The 17,210-nt window shown below is 37.7% G+C and overlaps 1 protein-coding gene across 1 annotated transcript; it reads left to right on the forward strand.

Moving 5' to 3' along the window:
• Positions 1 to 7,879: 7,879 nt before the first annotated feature.
• LOC149571247 (putative pectate lyase 4) lies at positions 7,880 to 10,546 on the forward strand. Its single transcript, XM_089815683.1, has 3 exons — positions 7,880 to 8,057; positions 8,161 to 8,797; positions 10,171 to 10,546. Exons 1-3 carry the CDS (start codon positions 7,880 to 7,882, stop codon positions 10,544 to 10,546), a joined length of 1,191 nt encoding a protein of 396 aa, XP_089671809.1.
• Positions 10,547 to 17,210: the final 6,664 nt, after the last annotated feature.

The raw sequence follows: 17,210 nt of genomic DNA on the forward strand, positions 1-17,210 counted from the left end.
TAATATCAAATCTTGGTCAGAGCTAGCAGACAAGTTTATCTCCCACTTTTCCTTTAACATTACAAATGAGGTGACACTTTTTGATTTGTGCTCAACTAAATAGAAGAAGGGAGAATCATTCATCACATTCTTATTGCACTGGAGAAGCTTAGTTAGTCAATGCTCACTAGACATTCCTGAAGAACAACAAGTAAACTTGTGCATTGAAAACTTAGTCCCAGACTTAATGTATGAACTCAAAATCAAGAGTCCAAGCACCATTTCTAAACTAATGAAAAAAGGGGCTAGTATTGAAGATGCTCTTATCCGTAAGGGAGTCCTCAAGATAAACAAAGAAAACACAAACACCAACTTGTCTAATGACAAGGCAAAAATTTTCTCCAAAAACAAGAATGTGACTAATGATGGTATTATAGATGCTCGCACAATTAGCACAACACAACCTCAATTGACTTTGAAAGGTGTAAACCCTACAAATTCACAAACCTCTAATCAAACATCAACTCCACAACAAAAAACTGAGACTTCCACACAAGACAAACCTCAAAGACATCCTAGAACCAAAGACAAAAAATTTACACCATTGGGAATACCACTTGAGACTGCATTACAACAGTTATTGAGTAATAACTTCCTGCAATTACCTCCAATCAAAGATGAACCATTGACTAAAGCTAATTGGTGGGATGACAAAAAGTATTGTGATTACCATCGCACTAAAGGAAACAAGACTTCATCATGCTTCCAATTGAAACATGCAATACAAGACCTTATTGATGATGGTGTCATCACAGTTGATCCATCAGTATTAGCATCCAACTCTGATCATACTATTTTCAAAGATCCTTTGGGTAATCATGACAAAGAGAAACCCTCAAGTTCAAACTCAAACTCACAAGGTAATGTGAATTACACACGTACGGCTATGACTACACCATCAATTGCTTTAATGAGTCCGACTTTCCCATATCCACATTCACATTGAAGGCTGAAGACCCTCATTATGCTATCACTACACACCGTAGCAAGATTACCCTACCTGGAGCCCCAGCTAGACCTACTGCTTCTACTAGACTTGTACCCCCATCTAGACCTATTGCTCCTACTTCATTTGATTATAGCCTTGTTGAACAACTTGGCAAAACTCCTGCACAAATATCCATTTTTGACCTACTACGTGCATCCCCCGAACACCAAAAGATCTTGGAGCAAGCTCTTAAAGAGTCAATAGTCCCAGATAACATGGATGTTGCCCAGTTCCAAGCCATGGTTGGGAACCTATCTGCATCACAACATATCACTTTTTCACCCCATGATATTCCTAAGGACAAACCTAACCATAATGATCCCCTTTATCTCGAAGTCTTCATCCATAATGCCAAAGTTAGACATGTCTTAATAGATGGAGGAGCAGGACTGAACATCTATACTCTTAAGGTTGTCAACAATTTGGGTTATTCTAAAGATGATGTGGATCCCTCTCGAAAAATCAAAATAAAAGCTTATGATGATGGTGAACGCTATTCCAAGGGCATCATCACATTACATGTCAGAGTTGGTCCAGCTACTGAAGACACATTGTTCCATGTCCTAGATATAGAAATGAATTGCAACATGATACTAGGACGCCCTTGGCTTCATGCTATGAAAGCAGTCCCTTCTACATATCATCAATGTTTGAAGTTTTCCTATCACAACATAGAGGTTACCATCCCCGGTGATCCAGATCCTTTCCAATTTTGTGCTAATCTAAGAGATGCTATTGCATTCCAAATCCCAACAAACAATGAAGCACAACCCACAAATCCCTCTAAGTATGTGGATGCCGATATACTACTCAGTAAAGCCAAGGAAAAGATGAAGATTGAAGACAATGGGTGTGGAAAGTATTTTATGTCTCAAGTCTCTCACATCAGGGAGTCACCACTTTCTCTCATCAGTACAAAGAATGATACTTCTATCAATGAGAATACATCCGTATGTATTGAGAAAGAAAAAGCAGAACGAGAACCCACTTTGATACCTCCTAGCAAGTATGGACTTGGGTTTACTATCATGCAGAAACAAGGCTATGATGGCTATAGTGGTCTTGGATCTCAGAAAAAAGGAATCATTGAACCTATCACTACCAAAGGACAACCTCCTAGTTTGGGGCTTGGATTTAAACCATTACGAATAGGCCCCCCTAGTACCACGATACCTACATGTAAGACTATGGATGTTTCAAATGATGAAAAGGCATCTGAGGATATCCCACTTGAAACCAACAATCCCCTAGCCTCTGAGCATAACCCCAATAACCCAATTGAATCAGTTACCCATATATCTACCTTCAACCAAAGCCCATTCAACACTGATGATGACATCTCCTCAATTTATCCTGAACCTTTGGATTGGGACCAACATGGACCACCAATTTTTGATCCATTTGACAATGATGACACTCTTATAATAGAAATTGAAGGCATTATGACTGAAGATCATAAAGAAGCAGTTTCTCCTAAAGAGAACACATTGGCATATTTTGGGGAGCCAACTCCACTTTCTAGTTACAAAGCAAAAAGAGAAAAAGATAGCAAGCATAGGTCTCTTGGTGAAAATCAAAAGGTGCCATTAGACTATAAAAAATCAAAAGCTAAACAGCTCCCAAGGATACAAGATGAAAAAGATGATGCCATGAATATTAGTGTTCCATTGTTCAGCATGCCACAAAGTCTTTTGGAGCTCTCTCAATCAGCATTCATACGGAAGGTCATTGGTCTCAAACCTCCCAACCCTCCCTTATATCCCTTTGTTTATCCCCAAATCCAACTACCTACTTTGTCCAATAACCAAAATCAATCCTTTATCCAACAAGCCTTTGCGTATGTCATCATCAGTGACATCCCACATGATACATCTATTGACCCAATTATCCTCAAATGCCTTGATTTGCAAGAGACAGACATTGTCTTACATATGGTACACGATGGTAAATCTCGAGACCTTTCTAGTGGTTTGATTTTAGCTACGGACTCGAAATAAATCCTATGTAGTTATGGTTAGTCATGGATTCAGAGCTCATCAGCTAGCAGCATCAACAACATATATCTTCTCAGCATTTGTCAGTGACATTCTTGATTCTATCTAAAACTCATGAAAAAATATCAAAAAAAATTGCAAAAAGTCTAGGAAAAAAATATCGAAAAAAGAAGAAGAAGCAAAAAGTCATGAAAAAAAGCAAAGAAAAAAGTGAAAAAAGTCATGAAAAAATGGATGCCTTGATGAAAACTTGGCAAACAAGCATCTTGGCATGAAAATTTGAGTCAAGAGAAAAATTTCGTCCAAAAGTGAAAACTTGGCAAACAGGCACTTTGGGCAAGTACCATGGTGAAAACCTGGCAAACAGGCACCATGTGTAATCAGTAATTGCTCCTCCATCTATCAGGATTCCATCTGGTCTTTCCCCCTCTATCATTCCTTGATCATATCCTTCATATTGCAAGACATCCTTGGTTCCTTATCATGGCTCACGAACTGGTTAATGTCCTTTGTTATCTTACCAAGCATTACCAATTTGTACACACTCTGTCATTGGCCTTTGTACATAATTTGCGTCTTGTCTAGGGGCATATTACCTACATGGTGCATAAGTTTGAATTTGAACTAGGGGCATACCCCTAAGTGCTTTTTATCCATTAGATCTCTTACATAACGGATTGGAGCTAACACTTGTATACGCTTATACAATCCTGAAAAAATCCCTAAAAATCTTAAAATGTCTTGAAAAAATCACTAAAAATCACATAATGTCCTGAAAAAATCCTAAAAATTCAAATACGATCCTGAAAAAATCACTAAAAATCATAACATGTCCTGAAAAAAGCACTAAAAATCATAAAATGTCCTGAAATAAACCCTAAAAATCGTAAAATCACTCGAAGAAACTAGTCACACAAAAACATCAAATATCCTCAAAAAGCCCTAAAAATTGCAAAACCCATCAAAATTTTGCAATAAAGCTTGTACATGTTCACTGTAGATAACCACAACCAACAATCAATCCAACCAGTCACTATGAACTTATCAACTGAATCCACAACCAGAACTATCACATTATCAACATGTCGAACACTCTCTACACACCTAAAACATTAACAAGAACATAATAATGGACAAGAATAGCTATTGGCTCACGCTGTTTAGTGAGTGATTTATTTTTGCTTTGTTTTTTCTTTGATCATGTCCCTATGCTACTCGATGATATAAATTGATCTATGAGAGTGGCTAGGATGGTTCATGGTCATCTTTTTCCATTTTTGTTTGTTATAATGTACTTTGAGAGTTTGGGGCATGTACATATGCTTTAGGAAGGACAAGGTCATTCTCTATTTGCATTGTGCTTGTTTACGCAAAAGGCTTGCATTTGCGCTCTGGCCCTTTATGCCATGATGTGTTGCATTCCATTTGCCATATCAAAATAAAGCTCCATTTGACATATAATGCACTTTCTAGAAGCAAAAGTCTTTCCATCATACTAACATCTCCTCATCTCATCTTTCTTCGTCATCTCATTCTCCATCACCATGATCATGTCTTCTGATTCACCAAATCATCTTCATCTTGCATTCATGCATTCTTGCATCATCCTACACTGTCAATCAACTTTCTATGGCTTTCCACCTAGTTCAACCTTAGTCTAACATTTGTCTCATCATCTTCGACTAAATACGACCATTTTTGATGATTTCCCTCATGTTATGACATCTTTCCATCATTTTGGGCATGCACGCACAATTTCGGGTTTTCACATTTTGGCTCTGATTGTTATTCTATCAGTTGCTATGGTTTTGTCTTCTTGTTGTCGATAAATTGACTTATCATATGCTTATCTTAGTCAATTTCTTGAGGGGGCACCCATATATATCATCCCTACTGGGGCATGTTGTAGCTTTCTCATTAGTTATTCTTTGATACAACGGTCTAAATCACATTGTATCAAAGAGGGGCAAAATGTAGACGCTCAAAAATGGTTCACATATACGACCTCATCACTTTTTCATACTAATTTGTCCCATTTTCTCATTCTACTAACTTCAATCTTTTGGCCAAATTGACCATATTTTGTCATTTGTATCCCCTTTCATATCAATTTCATATCAACTCAGAATCATATCAAATCAACTTAGAATCATATCAAATAAACTCGAAATCATATCAAATCAACTCAGAATCACCCCAAATCAACTTGGAATCACTCGAAATCGGTCCTAATCAAACCAAAACATATCAAACATCCCAAATCAATCATCATTTATCCGCTCCCAGGCATTGTTGTGGCTTTCAGTGTCTTGGAAACCTATCAACTTATCAATCTTATCAATCTGACCTTAGTACTGTCATGGCTCTCAGTACTAGGTCAAAATATCATTAATGTCATTCAATCTTTGACGTTGTTGAGGCTTTCAATGTTAGATCATGGCATCATCAACCATTTTAATAATATTGACAGTGTCCGTCAGTGTTATTATGATCAAACCTTATCAATCAATTTCAATCCTGTAGCATTTACAATGTCGGTTAAATGTTACATATCAATTTATTCATGTCATGTGTCCTTGGCATGTTATCAATTTCGATCTATCAATTAACTTGATCGTGGTTTTGGTCTACCTCTTCATCATCTTATTCGATATCCATCATCGTCACATTTTCATCAAAGGATACACATTCATTTAATCAATTTGGCCAATTATCTACTAATTTTCTCTATAGGATTAAATAACCCATAATTTAATCCTATTCTTCCCAATTATCATCCTCAATTAATTAATTTTATTAATTAATTGATTCATTATTTGCAAACCATGGAGATTCTTAATTTCCTAAGTTCCATTTTTTCATCATTAAATCCATTTTATACTAATTCTTATTTTGTGGAATAAGAAGATTTTTAATTCAAATATTTCATAAAATATTCCATCATCATGACACTTGGATGTGACACCTCGTGGATCCTCCTTTGACACTTGGCTGAGATTTGTCATAATCAAATATTATTACCTCTTATGCATGTCCCTATTTGACTTATTCATCATAGGTTCTTGGCTTTAAGTGGGTTGAGGAATCTTATGACGCGTCATAGATTCTCTTCCAAATTTGACTCTCGTGTGTCATAGAATCTTACTTTTGGCATATTCTGTCATATGCGTCATAGGAAATATTATTACCTCTTACGCATGTCCCTATTTGGCTTATTCGTCATAGATTCTTGGCTTTAAGTGGGTTGAGGAATCTTATTACGCATCATAGATTCTCTTCCAAATTTGACTCTCATGTGTCATAGAATCTTACTTTTGGCATATTCCATCATATGCGTCATAGGAATCTCTTGCCACATCGCATGTCAGTGGGTGACAAATCCAATGCCCTCACTTTGGGTGAAAATTATAAAATGAACACTCTTTCTCTCATTTTGGGGTCTCTTGAATCCTAGAATGCTTAAGTCTTGAGTCCTTGAATCTTTGAGTTTCTGAGTCTCTACTAATTTGCATTTTGCATTCTCACTCTCACAATAAAATCACACTTCAAGTATTCTCATGGCTTTATCACTATTATAGGCTTTTGCTTCAATTTTGTGTGCACTATAGGCAACTTTGGAGCTACAATCATTTGGAGAAGAAAGAAGGACATGGGAGCTACAAACGGAAAAGGGAGTTTTTTTATTATGCTTGCTTTCTTTTGTTTGGTTTGGCTTTCATGGTAGACTAGTGGGTGCTAACGTATGTTGATTGGGTTGGTGATTTGCTCATAGTTTGTTATGCATTTTCTACCCGTTTTTCTGGTCCTACACAAGCAATGAACAAGTTCTTGACCTTTTGTGCTCACTTATTTTTTATGACCTTTAATCGAAATGACAACATCCCAAAATGTAAGATGAACATATAGTAATCTTAACTTACCTGCATAATTCATGTCATACACAAACCAAATATCAAACTAACTTTTATAACTAGATTATTAGAGATGTCCTCGATGGTGAAAACATGATTCACTTATCATGACATTTGAAATCTTTTAACTCCAAAAGTAAAATTAAAATTGCAAACAATAAGCAACTTCTTCTTAAATCTTTCTCCTTGATTATCATTAATGAGTTTCAAATTAGATATCAATATCTTAAAATATGAAATAAAAATATTATAATCTTTGATTTACGTACATAATACTTTACTATATATAGTAATTAATCAAATTAATATTGGAAAGATTCCTCACGTAAATTGTATTTGTATGATCCATCCCTAATCATATAGCACTAAGACAGAATGCTAGCAACATGATTTCTAAAATAAATTTACTCTAACGAGATGGGTTGTCATCTCAAATTTAAGTGGCTAACATGCCACAATTTATAAACATTGCCGAAACAAGAAGTTCCCTTTGCTAATCACGCAAATTAATCCATGTGACCAATTTAAGTGAAATGAATGCATAGCCTTGACTTCAACATACGGCACATAAATGAAAAAAATAGGCACATTAATATCTTGATAAAGTCGAGGTTGGATATATAAAAATATACACACATTAATGTGTTTGCTTGACGCTTCTTCGATCTCCGAGTTTATTTTATTAATGCTTGCTGACATTGAACTTTCAAGCACGATTAATTTAAGCGTTATATCCTCAAATCAAGTAATCCGCAGGAGGGACTATTAAATAGAACGTGGGGTGAACATGCAAAAATACAGGGACTCCTTTCTACAAAGCGTAACTAGAGGATCTGACGTACATCCCGACGACTGCCGACTCCGTCAACGCTACTCTTAACTCATTTCCCCGCGCCTTTTCTCTCTTGATATACACGATTTCCTATCAAAATCATATCTTAGTCGAGATGGAGGAGGCTCATGTTTTTCTCATCACTTTTCTCTTCTGTCTAACTCTTCACAGTCTCAATGCAGCTCCTGAAACGTTCAATGATCATAGCTCTATTGGCTTTGGACACAGTACGAATGGAGATTACATGAGTAACTATAATGGGTCTAAAAGTATACAGAGAAGAAGAGCTGCAGGTAAACTTTGGTTTGAATATAAGGTACTTTCAGTAACAACGATAGTAAATATGATTTTCACATTCTGATATTATTTTCTCATTAATGGACTCTAAATTTACAGATTGCATAGTAGATGGCACGAAATGCCAGTATTCGAGCTGTGGCAGTGGGCAACTGCTTCCAAACTGTGTGGTGGGATTCGCAGCAGGGGTGACAGGTGGCAGACGAGGAAAATCATACACGGTCACAAGATCGGGAGACAATCCGAACAAGCCAGATCCAGGAACTTTGCGGTACGCGGTAAACGTAGCATCGAGACATGCAAGAGGAGTATGGATAACGTTCGCACGCGACATGACGATTCGCCTGCAACAAACGCTGCTTTTGAGAAGCAACACGACCATTGACGGCAGAGGCGTCAAGGTCATCATCACTGGCGGCGCTCTTGGCCTGGCCAGGATCCGCAACGTTATTCTTCACAACTTGCAAGTTAATGGCGTCGAAAACTTCGACACCGTGCATTTGCACAACTCGACGAGAGTGTGGATCGATCACTTGACGTCTTTCGACGGAAAACTGGGCCTGGTTTCCGTCGTGAAGGGATCTACTGACGTCACGATCTCTAACTGTTTTCTTGCCAATAATCACTACAACATGCTCATTGGTGCCTCGGATACAGACGCCTTCGATCGCAGGGTCAGAGTTACGGTGTATAGAAATTGGTTCAGAAATTCTGACCAGCGCATGCCACATTGCAGGTAAATCAGATCAAATGCACATGAAATCACTGAAATGGGTTTATCAAATTCTCTAAAGTTCATCTTCTAGTTGTTGTTTATAGATCTGATTATTTTGGATCAAAATGTCATAAATAATAGTAGAAAATATAGCATTATAAAGTTAAACTATTTACAAGCACAGTTGAAAATGGAAGATATTATGAGATGATCAGAAGAATCAAATGAAGTTTATGATATTGTTATCAGGATTTAAGTTTATGATTTTTTACAGCAAGTCAAATTGTGATACTTCTTATCAATGGATCAGCTTAAGGGTCTTTCTAATGAATGGTTCATAAGGCAGAACAAGTTTTTGCAAATGGGATTGTAATTAGAGTGGGTTTAACCATAGAGGGAACTCCGTAGTTAAGCGCGCTCAATGAAGTTCGTGTGGTTCACCTCATGAACATCAAATAGATCCAATGAGTGCTGTGTTAATTATTGTTAGTTGGACAGCTGTTATTTCTGACCCGGAAATAGCAGTAGTATTTATGGGTAGCTTGGACAGCTGTTCGTCCTTATCTATGAATAGCAGTTGTATTTATGGGTGGTTTGGACAGCTGTTTGTCCACTTGCCAAGAATTAGTAAATGGTTATTATTTACTAATTTTAAAGATTCCCTTTTGGGCACCTTGCAACCAATTCTATTATTGGCTGTCGAGTTGTCTTAATCTCAGCCGTTGGTTTGATTTAATCTCGGTTGTTGGTTTACCGATAGGAGTAGTATAAAAAGGGGTCATTGGGTCATTTGGATAAGTGGTTTTGGAGAAACGTTTGCAGTGTTAGCAAACAATCTTGCAGTGTTAGCAAGGGCGTAGTGTTAGCGTGGAGATAACAGTGGAGAATATCAGCGGGAGAAATTAGGAGGTTGTAGGAGTTCTGCTAGTGAGAGGCAAGAAATTTTGTATCTCTTGATTTGCTGAAGTTTAATATAATTCCTCATCTGTAGAATTGGTTTTCCCTTAGGAGTTTTTCCAGGGACAATTTGTTCGAAAATATTGTGTTCATTGTGTTGTTCATTTCTTTCCATATTATAAGTGAAATTGCAGTTGTGTTATTTTTCAATATTAGCTGGGAATTTGTTTTCAGCAATTTAATAATCATTCAGGATAGGAGATTAATAATCAGTGACTGCAATAGTTTGATTTTACACATGCTGACTGCTCCATTTATTCTCATGAGGGATGGATTCATGTGAATTGCTACTCATAATATATGGATCATTGAGTTTGACTCAAAAATAACAGATTAAATTCTGATTGCAATATTACAATTTAACTTGTTCCAAAAACTATCTCCTATTTATCACCACAAACTCTTTGTTTTCTAAACTTTTTAAATTTTTTTTTCAGGTTTGGATACTGCCATGTTTTGAATAATCTGTATCTGAACTGGGGAATGTATGCGATTGGGGGCCGAGCTTACGCCAAAGTATACTCAGAAAGAAATGTGTTTATAGCAGGAAGTGCGTTGGAAGTGACTCCATGGTTCAGAGGCTACGAATCACAGGGTGACACAACGCCCACCATTGAATCTAAAGCGGACCTGTTTCTCAATGGTGCGACTTTTCATCAATTTTTGCCATCGGGGAGAATAAGTGCTCCGCCTTACAAGCGTAAGAGAAATTATCCACCCGCTGTTTCCACAAGAAGAGTTGCTCGCCTCATTGGATGGTGTTCTGGCGTTTTGCTTGGGAAACGTATTGAGTCATGCCAAGTCAATGGATGATGATAATCAAATTGATCATTTTTGCCTGCTTTGTTTAAAATGATTTTACACTGTTCTGATGTTGAATACCCCTTGACGAGGTGAATTGTTCAACGTAGGATTTAAGTCAAGAAGAGGAAGGTGTAGCCTACGATTAATGTAATCCATCCTTTGACTCGAAGATTATGTGGCAGGAGATGTAGTTACAAAACCAATGTCACATGCAGCTCTTTTTTCTAACTCTTCTAATGAGCGATTTAAGACATTGAAGAACAAGAGTACTCCACAAAATGTACGGGCCTGAGTGCCCTATAGGCGGGGTCTTAATTAATTCCTATTCGTCCCTACTCGGGAAGTACCTCATCAGAAAAATAAACTACTTTTAGAGGCAGACTAATCTCCATCCAAAATGCACTAAAGACAAAATAAAGTTTTTTTTTTTTTTTTTCTAGATTTACAAAAATGTAGTGATTTTTTTCTAATTTTTTGTTGTTTTCAACTACAAATTATATAGAAATTATCTCCTTATCTACAAACTATGTAGATCACAAAGATCAAATGCTGAAATTTTAAAATAAATCCATGATGTGTTCGATATTTTGAAAATTGGTCAACTGTACAGTTTGGATGGAGGATAGCCGCGTCCCTACTTTTATTTAGATCTACTGAGTTTGGATTCAAAAAGGTGTACCTATGTACAATTGTGTATTGACCATTCTATTTTTGTGAGTGATTTTCTAAATTTTTCTAATTAAACATTAAGGGAAAACATCACTTGTCAAAGCAATACCAAGAAATTTTTTGGGGAAGTTTCTAAATGATTCATTTGTGGGATCTCATTAGGTGGGGTCTGGTGGTTATGTGGCATTTGGAACACTTCATATGTGTAATCTTTGCTAATGTCACACCGCTGAATTTAGCTCATGCCTAGGATGAGCCTTCTCCCTTAGAATCTGTAAGCCACACGTGACATTGTCGATCACTACTTCTGACTCGCCTTGTGGTCTAGCGATTTTTTGTTACCCCCAATCTTCATCAAGTGCCCACATACTCGACTGCCTAAACATACATCCCTACAGAATAAAGTGCATGTCGAACTCCCATGGTTCTATTTCCTTTACTCGCCATGCACACATCCTCAAGTTCCAAGCTCTACTCCTATTCAACCCAAGTTGAAACCCTTATGTTAACCCTAGATTGTGTCTTTGCCTCAATGTTCCCTATAAGACAACCTTACTTCAACACTGGCTATATGTTATCTCAACTCCTCGAGTCTCTTGACTACCATTGTTCACCTCTGCATCACTCCTTGAATGCCTATAACTACCATAGTTCCCCTTGCTCAACTATGCCTGCTACCTAAGACAAGCACTACACCACTGCATTGAGACTCACCACAACTCCCACCCTAAACAATGCATCCGCCTTGAGTGAATTATACTACTGAGTCCTCCCTTGCTCACTACGCATATTGCCAAAGCATACTTAGCACTAACCTAGCACATTGGAACATCTCTAGAGTCCTCAAGTCTAATCTTGCATGCTACCTTGGAATGCCCCTGTCTCCATGATAGTCCAACTCTTGTTGTTCTTGCCTAGCATGCCATGAACCTTGAAGCCCAACCATGTTCCCCACAGAACTGTTGGTTTCCTTAGTGATCTAAATCATTTTGTCAATTTAGAGGACAATACCAAAGGAACAAATAATGGTATTGTAAACACATAATAAACAATATCAAGAATTTAATTTATTCATAATATTAAATAAGATGTCATACAACTATGGACAATCTTGTAAGTGAGGTGTATGCCTACAAATCAATAAAATTTGGACAAAATCATGGAGGAGTTGTGTGTCTGAGGTAGTAATTTAAATGAGATGGATGCCCATGAACTCTATGGGAGTTGGGCAATCCCGTTGTTGAGATGTCTGCCCATGAACTCCGTATATAAGATTTGATACAAATTGGCAATCTCAACAAACAAGATGTACATCCATATCATTTTGTTGTTCAATTCATCTCACAAAATTTAAATTCTTCCTTTTTGTAATAGTTGGAAACCTTATCCAATCACATGTGGCTCTGTACGTATACATATACAAATTATTTTTAGCTCTCCAAATCCACCTTTGAACCATAATGATGCTTCAAAACCAATTCTACTATTTAAATTAGCCTTTACCCATTTCTTGGGAGGCTTCACAATTAAAATAGGGCACTTGGCATTCCATCCTTTTGTTTCCCCTTATAGAGACCATAATCAAAAGAAGTTCCCAATTTTATAATTTTATCAACCATGAACACAGTAAGAGAAAATAGATTTCCCTTGTCCTCATGATGAACTTTGGTAGTAAAAATCAATAATATGCTCCTAGCTGACTCCTTCCAATGATGAGTATACACATCACCAAAAAAAAAGAGAGAAATAGTGGAAGAATCAAGAGATGATAGTTTCCAAATAGAAAAATTCTTCCCATTTTTACTTAATCTAGGATTTCCTTTCTCTATTAGCACACCAATTGTCACCCAAGAGCCCATAATCTTATCGCCCATCATTGCAGTTTTGATAGCCTACAAGTGAATGAATCTGATGTCAAAGAACCAAATGGTCATGCTCACTGTCAACACCATTCTATTTCTTATCTGCAAGCCAAAATATCTTTCAAATTCAATATCATTATTCAAATGGGAGTTTGGATTGGTGTTGAGGATTTTTCAAGGCTAGGAAGTTGTAGGTGCCTTGTGCTTGGCATCTTCTTCATGTACAAAGTCCTTAACAACATCTTTAAAGGTCACCATGTCTAGAGCCTTTCCAAGCCTTGGCATGTCTTCATCCAAAAAGTAACTAGAGGCAGGAGAATGGGGAGGAGTCTCTATAACTCGATTGATATGGTCATTGAGGGAGAGTAGCATATCTAAATCATTATCATGGTTGTTCATGGCTCACTCCACTTACTGCCTTATGTACACTATTATATGCTTGGGGAAAAATGGTGCCATTTTTTAATATTTTGCTTCATCTGGGTTCATCATAATCGGCATGGCCTAGTTTTATCCCAAGAAATTCCCCAAGAATAATAATTTTCTCATTACCTACATTGTGTTGTACATCATCTTCAATAGTTTGTTGTAGTCCATTGTATACACAAAGGAGAAGAATATTATTCTATCAACAAATTCCCTAATTGGATCATTTAATGATCAGCTCTGATACCATTGATCTGAATCATTTTGTCAATTCAAAGGACAATACCAAAGGAAGAAATAATGGTATTGTAAACAGATAATCAACAATATCAAGAACTCAATTTATTCATATGTAATATTAAATAAGATTTCATTCAATTATGGACAATCTCGTAATTGAAATGTATTCCTACAAATCAATCAAATTTAGACAAACTCATGGAGGAGTTGTGTGTCTGAGCTCATAAGATTTGGGCTATCCTATGAATGAGATGTATGCCTATGAAATCTATAGGATTTGGGTAATTTCATGGTTGAGATGTCTACCCATGTACTTCGTATATAAGATCTGATAAAAATTGTCAATCTCAACAAATGACATGTATGTCCATATCATTTTGTTGTTCAATTCAGCTTGAGCCTCTTTATACATCTTCATGGAAGTTGAAAGGTCACGCCATTTAAATCCTCATTAGAAATTGAATGGATATGATTTCCAAAATTGAAAATTCATTACTTTTAATATAATATGCCATTTTAATTCTGATCACTTAGCCAAACCCTAAATCCAAAGACTAAGCCCCGACTACCTTGACAACACGTATATGTCTACATGCGCTCATTGGTGAATGTCTTGTTTCTCATTGACCCACTGCACTCAAACCAACCCTTCATGCATACGCACAATCTTACTCATCCCAAATTCTTTGCATTACATACCTACTTGAGCAGCATGCCCATGTTCCATGATCCACCCAATCATTTGGGCATTTTACTCCCTTTCCAACTTAGCTATGCCATCATAGTTCATCTATGAACCACTTCACCCATTTCAATCATGCACTATAAGCCATCACTTCTAACCATCTATCATGGCACACCTCTTCGAGCCATGCCTCATAATTACCTTTTTGATTAGTTGGCATGGATCTGCCTCATGGCTTGACTCACCTCAAGCACTCCTTAGAACACTAGATCTTGATCACCATATTTGACCACACTGACCCTTGAAATATCTTATCCCAACACAAAACCAAACAAAAACACAACATGTATGTGCACTGAGTGCACCACCCTACATAGATAGCTGGCTCAACAACACATCTCCCATAAAGCTCACCATAAGCCTCCAATGCTCCTACTTGGACAAATTATTTGCCTCCTACTACAGGACTAGGTACTCCACTTCCCCATCTTTTAGATCTTAGACAAATTCCATTGAGTCATCCCTAAAATTTTCTAAGCTATTCTGCTTTACTAAGTTAGGGACCCTTGCATTATTTTCCAAACCTCACCACATTATGATAAGGTGGTGCTACTCTTCTTCATTCCTAAAACTATGTCACCTCTATCTCATTTGGAGACTAGAGGGAAGGACCACTCTTCTTTGCCCCTCTCGAGGGAGGTCAACTAAATAAGACACCGTTGATGCACACAAACACTTACTTTCCACAGTTACACCTTAGCTTGACTCCATGCCTCACCTAGACCACAACCATGCTAGTGGGAACACCACATAGTACCATCCCAAGATTATACCTCGGCTTAGCTCCATACCTCACCTACACCTCAACCATGCTAGAAGGAACATCTTGTAGCACAACCACATTAGATACGTGCCTTAGATCCATTCCATATCAGGATCCTACATCACAACTATATCTACCAAACACACAACATAGCCCCATTAGTTGCTCCTTAGATCAGTAGAAGGCTTCACCTACACTACATTTTTGTGCACCCAACTTTTCAACACAAGCCCATCAGATGCTCCTCAAGTCAACACCATGCCTAGCCTACTCCGCACTTCTATACACCCAAGTTTTCCTTATAGGACCATAACCTTAGAGTAAATTATCTTGTGAATCAACAACCTATTACATCCTCCCCCACTCTAAAATAGCCAACGTCCTTGATGCTAGCAACCATCACCACAACCTATTGAAAGGGTCTTCATATGCCCTTGTGTACCAAACATGGACTGTCATCCGCACTGCTACATACCACTGCACCCTTTCTACTTCCACAACATACTTGATGTCATCAGCATGCCAAATACTGATCCACTTGCATGAATCCACTCCATATGTCACTTCAATTGAGCTATCGATACCAAATGACACCCTAAGAATTGCACACCAAATGCTTCATCTCCACTTAGTCACCTTTTATCATCCACTGACAACACCCCAATTCTGTCTTCCACCTTCAACTACCCAAAGAACCATTCTTGGCATCCACTAAAAGACAAGCATGCCACAACCCAAGTGCAGAATCACCCAAATTTCTTTCCCAAGTTTGCATGTTCAACATTCAACCTCCTTAACTTCCTATTGTGCCACTCCATCTGCCTAATGAAGAACCATCTAGTGTGCCCTACACCCAACTCTCTTCCAAAATTGCAACCCAAAATGACCACTAACACTTGTCTACCAATTCACCTCTAGAACATTGTGCAACCAGTAGTACTTACTCAAACCATCCTCAGATCATGCACTTGACACAATCTTATGCCAAACTCTACACTAAATAGCTCCCAAATCCTCTCTCACAAGTAATCATGTTCAACCTTGGCGCTGGGCCTTTCATTGCACCACTCTTCTTGATTGTTGATCGACCCTCTGTCATTCCTTGTATCCAACTCGTTCTCAACACCTCAAAACAAAATGCACCCAACCATTGTCTACCAATATGCCTCTAGAACCTTGTGACTTCTTAGTACTTGCTTCATGTCCTCGAATCAAACTCACACATCTTCAAGATGCAACCCTACACCTCTCTACACTCACTCAGTAGCCAAAAATTTACACCTTAGATGATGCACTTCACATCGACATACACCACATGATACCAAATTTCCCAAACTCATTGATTCATGAAATTATTTCCTAGCCTACTCCTGTAGCTTCGAAGCCAACTTGCCACATCATCAACATCTACTCCTCATATTTCCACCCTGAAAATCCTACGCTGCACCATATCACATGGCCCCAAAATTTTCCATCTTTGGACTCACCCTATTAAAGCCCACACTTCACCACTAAACGTGACTACTTCATTCTCCTCAAACCCACATCCTACAAGTTCTACACCACATTGCCCCATGTGGCTCCAAATCTGTGCATCTTGGATCAAGACCCTAGCAAGGCCCTACATTGTTCTATTTCAACTAGCACCTTTCTTACTTCTCAGACCCGCTCCATACTCTAGACCCTACTCCTCATTGCACCTTACAACTCATTCTCTAATATGGTCTTAAATGTACCTGCCATTGATTCTTTACTTAAATTGCATTTTGATGAACCCTTAACACCATATTGCACTATTTTCATCTCTGCATAATGATCTTGTGACACCATGCCACATCTTGATTTTCACAACCAAGTTCCACTGCCAAAACCACTTCCAAAAATGTTGATATCAACTCAGCACAAGATGCATATTAGTTTTACCATCTCCTTTATATCCTTGATGCAAACTCCAAGAGTTTGTGGTAT

This window comes from Cupressus sempervirens, chromosome 2 (assembly GCF_028749045.1).
Source record: "Cupressus sempervirens isolate cs-2001-9-10 chromosome 2, ASM2874904v1, whole genome shotgun sequence".
Classification (NCBI taxonomy): domain Eukaryota; kingdom Viridiplantae; phylum Streptophyta; class Pinopsida; order Cupressales; family Cupressaceae; genus Cupressus; species Cupressus sempervirens.